This window comes from Malania oleifera, chromosome 1 (genome assembly GCF_029873635.1).
Source record: "Malania oleifera isolate guangnan ecotype guangnan chromosome 1, ASM2987363v1, whole genome shotgun sequence".
In the NCBI taxonomy this organism is placed as follows: Eukaryota; Viridiplantae; Streptophyta; class Magnoliopsida; order Santalales; family Ximeniaceae; genus Malania; species Malania oleifera.
In genome coordinates, this window is record NC_080417.1 from 9534299 (window position 1) to 9546729 (window position 12431).

The following is a 12431-nucleotide window of genomic DNA, read 5'->3' on the forward strand; positions in this document are numbered from 1 at the left end:
TAGGTTCAACCAAACTGTTTATCTAAACATATATTAAAAAAAATTATACCATCTACTTTATCATTAATTCAATAGTATTGTTGTTTTTATTTTGTAATCCTCTAACTACGACTAATATTGGTATAAAGAATTGTGACAGTAGTTGTAATTTTGATTGTATCTATTAAAACGTGATAAAACAAACATAAACATAAATTTTTGATAGTTCTAATGATAATTCCCAACAAAATTTTTAAAAAACTAGAACATAAATACCCTTCTCAACAAAACTAGCTTAAGGTTTTTCAACATTGGCACATTGCTGAAACTTTTCTAAGATGTGCTTACCTCTGAACTTGATATTATTTACACTTACACTTATCTTTTCTACATGTTTGATCATCAATAAAGAGGCTTTGACCTATTAATGATGTCATGCTCGGACCCTTGTATATATTATAAATAATGAGTTAGAAAAAATATATTTTAGGCAAATAAGAGGGAATTAAGGGAAACATCTCTCCTCAGTCTATTTATATTTTGAATAATTTAATTTAAGAATATTTTAAAGCATAAAATAAAAAATTTATAAGAAAAAAGTGCAAAAACATGTAATTTTTGAAAAATTATAAAAATTTAAAATCTTACATAAGATAAATGCGATTCAATAAATCAATGATTATGGTATAGTATAATTTTTCAGTATTATTCATATTAAGTATGTAACAACTCGGAAAAATTTTAAACTATTTAAAATAATAAGAAGAATAGAAGGGAAGGAAAAAGAAATTTCTAAAAGGTGACAGTGAACAATCATGGACGAACCAATTGGTCTCGTCGACGAGCATTCTGTCTTGGCTCGTCAATTAGGGCACATGTCTCGTCAATGAGGAATTATCGAAAGGGGTTTTCACATGACTAAAATTCATCAACGAGTTTGTTGTTCATCGCCGAACTGTGTACTAGGACTCGTCAACGAGTCCACGTGTCTCGTCGACGAACCCCTATCTATAAATAGGGAGTTCTTTCATTTCAGCATGAATTTTTTCGCATGTATCCTCCCTCTCTCTAGAATTTTGGTCCTACTACCTTCTCTCTTCTATTCCGAGTCAGATTTAGTTCGGTTCAACAATCGGAAGCTACCACGAGACTCCTAGGAAGATTCTCTACAATATAGGCAGAGCGGATCTTCGATTTGAGAAGTTTGGGAAACATCCCAAAACCAGGGTAAGTGTGTTATTTTGGAATTTTCTTAGCAAATATTGTTATTTGAAGCCTAGGAAGTATCATATGAGCATTTTTCTAAGATTTGAGGAGGTTGAGATTTTTGGAATGCAGGGTCTCATTTTGCTAATATTAGGCCAAATTCTGAGGAGCGGGTAAGGGGAAATATTTTATAAGAACTTTTTAATAACTTTAAATGACTAATTTCGGGTATAAATTTCTACATATCCAAGTATAATTTTTCTAAACCATGCTGGTATTGAAAATGTTGCTTTTAGATAGATATATTATATTGGGAAGAATCTTATGGTTGAGACCATTTTTGATAATTAAATGATTGTGAGTAATATGGAATGATGAATTATTGAGACTACGAATATTGTTTGACTATGAAATCTGCTTGGTTGAATATACTAGTTGATTGTGGATACAAATATTGTGTATACTATGGATGTGTTGAATGATTGGTTGTTGTTGACTTGTGTTGTGGTTCATGTAAATTAAGATATAACGTTGGTAGTGGTATGAGGAGGTTGTTATATCATACCTGGTATAACCGTCATATAACGTTGGCAGTGGTATAAGGAGGTTGTTTACCTATTTACCATGAATGGAGTATTTGATTTGTAACTTGTGTGGTTTGATTAGTCCTGTGTGGACCAGTCCTATGTGGACATATATGCTATGGCTTGGTTAGTCTTGTGTGGACATATATGTTGTGTGATTGGTTTGTCCTGTGTGGACCGTGTAATCTGTGTGATTGGTTAGTCCTGTGTGGATCAGTCCTGTGTGAACATGTATAATGTGTGTGTTAGAGTCCTGTATGGACGATTACATGATATGTGGATCTAGACCTTGTGTGGGTATGATTAAAGACTGTATGATTATCCTGTGTGGATTGATTGTGATGTGCGTATATGTGTGGAGTTCTGTGAAACGAATATGGTTGGCTATGTGTGACTTTAATTAATTAAGTATTTATGATAAAGTAGATTACTCCATGAGAGGGCTTGATGAGGAAGGTGAGTATTATGGTAATTATATGTGGATACCAGAGTAGAGGGAAGCCACTTGTATGGGCGGGTGACCTTCCCTATTCTCGGTGACTTTACTTGTATACATAACCCGAGGGCTTACTGAGAAATGTGAGTGCCCTAGTGTTAGCACTATAGTAGAGGAAATCTACTTGTATGGGCGGGTAGACTTCCTTATTCTCGGGAATTATCAGTAAAATATTTATGATTGTGGGCATGTGATTAGATGACAAAAACGTTGATCATGTTGTGATTATGAATATGATATTTTGGATGCTTGTGGATCGTGAGCACATTTGGATGGATATTTTAATTATATATTAAAAACTTCAACCACACACTGTTATAAACTATTTCTTCCTTACTGAGAGGTGTCTCACCCCGTTGTTGGTTAAATCTTTTCAGGTTATCCAAGTGATCGAGCTTAGATAGCTCTAGGGTTGGGTAGTTTTGTGAGTGGTACCAGAACATTTATGTTTTTAGTTTTTATGTTTAATATATTTCATCCAAGTTTTGTAATATGGAGAATATGGTTGTATGATATGAGTTTGTTGATGTATAAATATAGAACTCTGGTATTTTATGTTCAAGGTTATTTTATTATTTTCTGCAGCGTGAATGGTATTAAAGACACATGTCAGTCTCATAACACTCTGAGCCCCACATGGCGGGTCCGGGGCATTACAGTTGGTATCAAAGCATAACGGTCCTACGGACTTTAGGAGGATTAATACCAGAGTATAGGTTTGAGTTGAATGAAGATATGAATGGGTAGACTAGGGTGTTGACAAGAGTAAAGTTTGTTTCTTAGCTTGGAGGCAAAAATCTCTTGACGGACTTCTGTGATTTTCTAAATCATTCGACGGTTTCAGAAAACCATGGTAAATCCATCGACGATGATGTTTCTGAGTTATGAGACTGAAATTTGGAATTTGAATTTAAAAGTTAAGATGATTGTGGATAAATGGATGTTGGATTTTTAATTGAGGATATGAATATTAATTTGGTTTCATGTTTTGTGATTATGTCAAATATATAAAGATGTGGAGATTCTAAATTACCTCTGTTGTACATTTATATTCAGGGATGGATCTAAGGGGAAAAGACATGGATGAAAGAGGAGAAAGCGAAATGGGAGCTTCCAGCGGGGATGAGATTGACACCTTTTGACTGTTACGAGGAATAGCTTGTTAGGTTAGGGAAGAAATGAGGAGGGATTTCAGGGGAACAAGCTATCCACCAATGCACCAGGGTTGCACCATTAACCAATTTACTCGCCTGAAACCCTTGTCTTTTGAGTGTGGTATTGATCCAATTAAGGCTGAGATATGGATGCAAGAAATGGAAAAGATACTGGCAGTATTGAACTGCACTGAGGAGCAGAAGGTTCTTTTCGCCACTTTCAAACTGGCTAGAGAAGCTGAACGGTGGTGGCATGCAATGAAGCTGTTGGAGGAACAGTGAGCAGTACCTATAGCGATGACCTTGGGTTACTTCAAGCAGGTCTTCTACGATTAATATTTTCCCACCACCTCTAGAAATGCAAAGGCGGAGGAATTTTTTAGCTTGACTCAGGGACGCCTCACTATTCAGCAGTATGCTGCTAAATTTCTAGAACTATCTCGTTTTGCACCTTCTATGGTTCCAGATGAATATCAGAAGGTGAGGTGGTTTGAAAGGGGCCTGAATTATAGGATTCATGAGCATATGGCATGCTTGTAGATGCAGGATTTCACGGAGCTGGTGGAGAAAGCTACTGTGGCAAAGTTGATTCTACAGAGGGGTATAGAGGCATCAGAACGAAAGAAAATGCCTGCGTCTCCATGTTCCCAAACGAATGTCAGACAAGGGTCATGGAGGGGAGACAAAGGTGCAGCGAGCTAGGCGTCGGAAAGAAATGATCAGGGACAACAAGGTGATTCGTCACATTCCAATTGCCCTAGATGTAATCAGCGGCACTGGGGAGAATGCCGAAGTAGGAGTGTCATATGCTATGGATGCGGCAAACAAGGTCACATAGCTTAACAATGCCGAGAATCACCGAATAATGCACCAGCTTCGAACTAGAACCAGAGGAACAACCCAGTGCCTCGCGGCAGCGATGCCCCAGCGCGTGTCTATATTTTGGGTACACCTGAGGAGGGCAACACTAAAGACCAAGTATATATTTATGTTAATATGAATGTTAATTTTGTTTAGCTATGCATGATTTGGTATTGTACATGTTTGGATTGGTTGAAATTTATGAATGTGTGTAGTTAACTTTTTGATTGTGGAAATGGGTGATTAACGAATTTCGAGGACGAAATTCTTTTAAGGAGGGGAGAATGTAATGTAACGACATGGAAAAATTTTAAACTATTTAGAATAATAAGAAGAATATAAGGGAAGGAAAAAGAAATTTCTAAAAGGTGACAATGAGCAATTGTTGATGAATCAACTGGTCTCGTCGACGAGCATTCTGTCTTGGCTCGTCGACGAGGGCACATGTCTCGTCAATGAGGAATTACCGAAAGGGGTTTTCATATGAGTAAATTCATCAATGAGTTTGTTGTTTCGTCACCGAATTGTGTACTAGGACTCGTCGACGAGTCTACGTGTCTCGTCGACGAACCCCTGCCTATAAATAGCGAGTTCTTTCATTTCAGTGTGAATTTTTCCGCATGTATCCTCTCTCTCTCTAGAATTTCGGCCCTACTACCTTCTCTCTTCGATTTCGGGCCGAATTTGGCTCGGTTTGGCGATCGAAAATTACCACAAGACTCTTGAGAAGATTCTTTGCAATATAGACAGAGCGATCTTCGATTTGAGAAGTTTGTGAAACTTCCCAAAACCAGGGTAAGTGTGTTATTTTGGAATTTTCTTAACAAATATTGTTATTTGGAGCCTATGAAGTATTATATGAGTGTTTTTCTGAGATTTGAGGAAGTTGAGATTTTTGGAACGCAGGGTCTCGTTTTGTTAATATTAGGCTAAATTCCAAGGAGCAGATAAGAGGAAATATTTTATAATAGCTTTTTAATAATTTTAAACGACTAATTTCAGGTATAAATTTCTACATATCCAAGTATAATTTTTCTAAACCATATTGGTATTGAAAATGTTGTTTTTAGATAGATATATTATATTGGGAAGAATTGTGTGGTTGAAACCATCTTTGATAATTAAATGATTGTGAGTAATATGGAATGATGAATCATTGAGACTGCGAATATTGTTTGATTATGAAATCTGTCTAATTGAATATACTGGTTGATTATGGATACAAATGTTGTGTATATTGTGGATGTGTTGAATGATTGGTTGCTGTTGACTTGTATTGTGGTTCATGTGAATTATGGTATAACGTTGGCGGTGGTATAAGGGGATCGTTATATTGTACCTTGTATAACCGTCATATAACGTTGATGGTGGTATGAAGATGTCGTTATATGAACGTTTATATTGGGAGGTAAACATTGACAGTGGTATGAAGAGGTTGTTTACCTATTTACCATGAACAAAGTGTTTGATTTGTAACCTGTGTGGTTTGATTAGTCCTGTGTGGACCAGGTGGACAAATAGTTATAATTTAATCACTAAATTTGCAAATTTAATCTATTTTTTTAAAGGAAAAAATATGAAAAAATTTTAAAAAATCAATGGTTGAAAATTATTTAGTCCAAATAACTTAATTTACTTGCAATGATTTTTTCCAACAAAATAATAACAGATTCAACATATTAATTGTGAATTGCTACAATAAATTAATAGTGATTCTTAATTTCAACATAGAAATAATCCATTAGCAAAAAAAAAAAAAAAAAAGGACTTTAGGAACAGAGAGCGAATGGCGGTAGGTAGGGCTGTACAAAAATTACCAAAAAACGGATAACCGGACCGAAACCGAACCGAAACACATTTCGGTTCGGTTTTTCGGTTTGCGGTTTCGGTTTCGGTTTGAAATATAAAAATTTTTCGGTTTCGATTTCGGTTTCGGTTTTGGACCAAAACCGAACCGAAAAAACTGAAAACCGAATTAATAAATAATAATTGTAGATGCTGCTTGTTGCCTTGTTGGATCGCCAGTCGCCGGCGAGAAACCACCTCCGAATCCACCATGGCTACCAAAGTCGGAACAGTTAAAGTGTGGTCTCTTCGTCTTCATCTTCAAGTGCTTATGCTATCGTCAATCTCCATCTTCCTCTTCACCAAAGTCGGAATCGTCAATCTCCATCTTTGATCTGGAATGGACTCTAACCAGTCCCGAAGCTATTTGCATCCTCAGATCTGGGTAATCAGCATTCAACACTAGATTTTTCTTTCCAAGCTTGACGCCATTTGGGCCTTCAAATCTGCCGCCGACATGTTCGACGACTCCAAATCCATGAACTCCGGCGAGATAGCCTCGCCGAACAATCTAGCCTGCAGCCTTTCCCAGTGGGCAGCGACCTTCTCATGCAGAAAACCAGAGAGAAGACCACAAGATGCTAGTCGTCCCTGCGTCCCACATCGGTTGGAAATGGGATGAAAACAAGTATCCCATCTTATATATTTTATTTGGATCCTACTTTCACCTCGTCTCATGTTTTCGGCTTTGCAAATAAAGCCTTGGCCCAATTGTTATATAATGGGCTGTGGCCTATTCATGCAGCACAACTTGGGCCCGCTCAAGTAATGTTATAGCTGTTTGGATAGTTCAAAATTCGGTAAAACCGAAAGTAACCGAACCGAACCGCAAAGTTCACGGTTTGGTTTGTTCATAAACCGACGGTCTACGGTTTGGTTTCGGTTCAATCATTTTGAAAACCGAGGAGTTCGGTTCGGTTGGCGGTTTTGAAAAAAACCGAACCGAACCGAACCGTGTACACCCCTAGCGGTAGGAAAAAGATGTTAAAACTAATAGAAGAACAATTTGAAGAGAGATAAGATAATGCAAATGAGACATATATAATGAAAATTTTAATTATTAAATAACCAGCTGAAAATAGTCATTTCTAAATTATCCATTTAAAATTTTTTCAATGTTATTGCTAATTTAAAAATATTTTTAAAAAATTGGAAAAAAAACTGAAACATTGGATGGTTGAATCTAAAATAAATTTAGCTAAAATCACTCAATTTGATTTAAGTAATTTTTAATAGAAATAGGGTATGTTTGAAAATAAAAATGCAATTTTTTTCTTTATTTGAAGGTTGAAACACTAACTATGACCCTAACCCTAATGATAAAAATTAGAACACGATTCTAAAACCTTTTTAAATTTGTCATTTTTTTTCAAGCGTTTTTTAAATGGCATATTTAGAGGCTGATCTTGAAATATGGTAGGTCAATAAATTGATGATCAAGCATGAATTGTAATTTCTTAATTCAAATTTTTTTTTTTTTAAATACTTTACATTTTGCTTGTCTAAAAAGTAGATCTTAAAGATCAATCTTTGGCAATTGTGGTACAAAAGCACCCACTACATAACTAGCTTGAACAAATTCCCAAATCAATAATTGGTTTGTAGTAAACTAACTTTGCATTTTTTTCTTAATCAAATATAATAGTATATGTGTTTGTTTCTATGTGTGTATGTGTGTGTGTGTGTGTGTGAGAGAGAGAGAGAGAGAGAGAGAGAGAGAGAGAGAGACTATTTCATATAAAAACTTACAATACAATAATTCACCAAACAATACAACTGATTCTAAGAAGTCCATGTCAATGGCCACAGTCATGAGCATGGAGATGAATCCCACACATACAAGCGTACACACACACACACACAAAGATAGCTCACCATATCACATGGTAAGAAACCCATGTCATTATTCATAATCATGGACTCATCAACACAAAAAAATAAAAATAAAAATAACAAACCATATCATAGACCAAAAAAGGACTATAAGGAAAGCTAATCAATCCAAAACCTCCCTCACTAATAAAATCAAAACCAACAATATGCACCATCACAACAATGGAACAATAGATGCATCACTCTTTGACAGAATGCTCATTAGATTCAACAGATTTTCTACCCAAAAGAAATGTTTGGGAAGCATTTATTAAGTGCCCAACACCTTGTTCAGCAACATTCTTCTGAACTTCTTCCAATAACACTTTAAACGTCAACAACTCGTTCAAGCTGAGCTCATCAATTGGTGCCTCCCACCAACAAGCCTTTTGATTCCTCAACATCTGCTTTAGCATATCTCCTCGCTTCTTCTCAGCTGCCAACTGGTCAAGCAAATCATTATATTGTTTGTTTAGGTTACGCACAGAGGACTCAAACTGAGCTTGTGCACTCTGTTGCTCACCAACATTTGGTATAGGGTATTGAGTGAGAAACTTTTTTATCACTGAATTAACAAAAGGGTGGCCAAACGAGAAAGCTTTGCCACTTGGGGAGAAGACAATTAGTGCAGCCTCTGCATCACATAAAGTACAAAGCTCACTTGCCTTTTTGAAGAGGCCAGATCGTCGCCTTGAGAAGGCAACTTGTCGAGCATCAGCCTCTGGGATCATATTCATTTTGATCTTTCTACGACCTAAATTCACCTTTCTTTCCATTGCAAAATTACTAGAAAGGAAAAATAAGAAAAAAAAAATTTCCTTGGATTGAGAAATATGAGGTAGATCAAGGCCTTATAAAGCCTCCTCCTTGGGTTGGTCATTATTACTTTCCATATGGCAAGCTGCCAGTTCAGGAAACTTAAGAGACCTATTGTCAACTTAGAGTCCAAAGTTTGAACATATGGCTAACTACTTTCTTACATGGCATATTTAGACCAATTGATTGTTAGTAATTGGGATGGGAAAGAGGAGCTAAAAGTGTAGTTTAGTATGGCATCACTTATAATTTATAAAGCAACATAGTTAGAAAATTGTGAATCATGCTAATGTTAACTCCTTTAAATTAGCTTAAAGGGTCCAAAGTCTAATGGGAAATAGTTTTACATAATGTTTTAATGCACCATACTTTTTGTATGAGCACATAGACGAGAGGAAATCCTTAACGAATACAAATACTTAATTTAAGTCATAATAGGTAAGATTTTAATAACCCAGAGAAAATAAATAATCATTTCTTGCCGCATTTATTATGTAAAGATTTTCAAATATTTGACAAGCAACCTAAACAATCAGAAATATCATTGATGTCAATTGTTGAAATGAGAGGCAAGTTGATGTCTCAATCAAGAAGTGCCCAGACATAGTTTTCGAGGCCCCAAAATGGCCAAAACCTTTTTTTTTTTTTCTCAAAACAATAAATGACTTCCCTTTTTCAAAAACTTTCCTTCTATGGAGGAGTAGATACAGGTTGTAGTTTAAAACCAAGGGTTACGATTTAATTGTAGTTTGAAACCAAGGGTTACGATTGAAACTATTATTCTAAGCAACCAAAAGAAAATAAAAAAGAATAGAACAAATTAATAAATTCCTTTAAAAACCAATAATCAAAATAAACATAAATAATTCAAAATAACAAAGGAATAAAATAAATTAATACACTCCTTTAAAAACCAATAATGGAGATAAACATAAATAACTTACTTTTTTAGCTATATTTTTAGTCTATATCAATTCATCAACTATAAAACACAGAGTATCATGCTGGAAAATCTTTTGCACTTGATAAAAGTAAAACTTCTGAGCATAACATCTTTGCATAACACACCATGCTCTATAGGAAATCTAGGATGAACTGGATATAAACAACCTCATCCACTTTTGGAGAGGATGCTTCTATTTCAATTTTGACCTTCTTGACTACAAGTTTATTTAAGAGAAATTTTTGTATTTAGCCAAGCTAGAGGTCTATATTAGTTTTAAAGGGCTTACACTAATTCTCTATCGATCATGTCTAAATCTCAGTTTAATAATTCAAAAGCGTAGTGGGCATTATCAATATAAACTAAAAGAATCTCACCCTCCCCCCTCAAGAAAAAACGTAGTGACTTCCCACGAGTATGTTCGTCTTATATAAATAATTCTCATTTTCATTTTTTTTTTCACTACACTAAACTTAATTTCTTTTAATTGTTTTTCATATAGTTTATCAACCTCAATATATGATGGATGCTACCAATATGAAGGGCAACCTAAGTATTAGGAAATTTTAATTTGGTGATTAGAAAAATAATGTTAGCTTAAATTCCAACCTTCATATTGCTATTGTTGAGGCTCTACTAAATGGAGCACGAATGAATATATACTTACATTACTATTACTAGAAATATTGAATTTAGTTTTAAAATGTTTATACATAGTTCAATGTCAAAACTAATGCATAATGCAACACTGTTTACATCTGTTATTTAATACTAAAATCAGGGTGCTTTAAACTCATTGTATATTTCGCAAGTTATTTAATGCTACTAGTCTACTTTCCACTTTATAAATTGACTTTATTAACATCATAGTACATGACATGTTCGCCACTATGTATGCGACACGGCATGGTAGTACACCTAAGATTAATTATTTTACAATTTTGAAATGCATTATAGCATTCAAAATGGAGTTAAGATTAAAAAAAAATTCAATCTTAACTCGTTTTAAAAGTGCAACTTTATCTATTAATACTGTGGCATTTTCTTGTAAAACTTTTATCACCAAATGGAAGTTTTTTCATCCTTCCTCATCTCATTTTTGTGTTATGCTGATAATCAATTTCGTAAAAGAACACCCAATATATATCAATCAAATAAGTCATAATCTCTTTCTCAAAAGATAGGAAATAAAATACCATCAATCAAGAGTTTGCCACAAAAAAAGAAATGAGGCTTAAATACACATATGTGCATGGACATGTTGAAATGTGCATGTGAAAAACAATAGTATAATAATTTGATTATGGTCAAGAAAAAAAGGAGAGATCTCGCTTGCGAATTGGTAAAGAGTCACACCTTGTACACAAGGTGCCAAACAACCACATACTCAAGTTTTTCACTAAAACCTATGCTCTGTCCATTTAGTAACCAGTGTGAGAATCACATTTGATTGAAGTTTCTTCTTTAGGTTAGCATGAACCATTTCTGCTCTACATTTGGAGGCATAGAGTTCAAGCCATGGACATACACATATAGGTATGGGACGTGTGATGAGCACATTTAGACAGATTAGTTCATGTTAATTTAGTGCAGAACATATTTTTGAAGTCTTTGACCTATACCAATGTAGTATTTAGAGTATTGATATCCAATATGGTACAACCATCGTTTTGGCCACCAATTATTCGCTTCAACTTTCAATTCAGTCCATGACAGCAAAACAAGTAATGTCACATTATTGAAAGTATATTCTAATTTTCCCAAAAAATATTATCAAATATTGATTAATAAAATCTATTTAAAAATGATTATTATTCTTCATAGCAATGCATTCCATTAAGTCTTAGCTCCAATACAACCTAATTATACTTTACTTGCCACTACCTTGTACGTTTTGACATGGTCCATAGTAACAACACAAATAGACCAAAGCAACCAAAATATTGTCTTCTTTCAGCCAATAAAAAAATTCAAATATTGTTTAATAAAGCCCATATCGCAAATTTGCATCTTGACACCCTAGATGCTAGCTAAGTCAACTTTTTTGCGTGTTAGAAGAAATCTTAATTTGCATGAAATATATATGGATAGATGAGCTGTAATGAAATATTTTAGATGTCATGTAACAAAGTTCGCTTACTATATTTGGAGGTTAAGTAAATGCAAGGTCATATTAGATTATCATTGACGACGACCTAATTATATCTCCCATCTCAAAGTATGAATTTTAGAACCAACAAAAATCATAGAGCATCGGTCATATAATCCATTGAAAGCTACCTAAATCACCTTGGGGAATACATTTGATAAAATCTCTTTACCAAGTTATTTACTTGTTAATATTGGGTCACTACAATGACATTGTAAAATGGTTACATTAACCATAATATCATTCATTGGTAACAAATCAATTTTCATAACTTAGGTTGACAAGAGTGTGTATGATTTCAAATGAGAATGCTACCACTTACGAATGACATGGGGAAATCACTCCAACGATTTTAAAATTATTTGTAAGAAAATTTGATCAAACATGGTGTAGATAACTTGTAGAAACCCGAATCCAGAAAATAAATAAAATTAAATAAGAAAAGAATGAAGGAAAATTTTAAAAGGGCAAGCAGTAGGACTCGTCGACGAATCCCCTGTTTTCGTTGAAGAGTGGCTTTCTGTGT

General features: G+C 34.6%; 1 protein-coding gene across 1 annotated transcript; it reads right to left on the reverse strand.

Moving 5' to 3' along the window:
- Nucleotides 1–8197: 8197 nt before the first annotated feature.
- LOC131147710 (agamous-like MADS-box protein AGL29) lies at nucleotides 8198–8773 on the reverse strand. The gene has a single exon (XM_058097272.1). It carries the CDS (start codon nucleotides 8771–8773, stop codon nucleotides 8198–8200), a length of 576 nt encoding a protein of 191 aa, XP_057953255.1.
- Between the last annotated feature and the right edge of the window lie 3658 nt (nucleotides 8774–12431).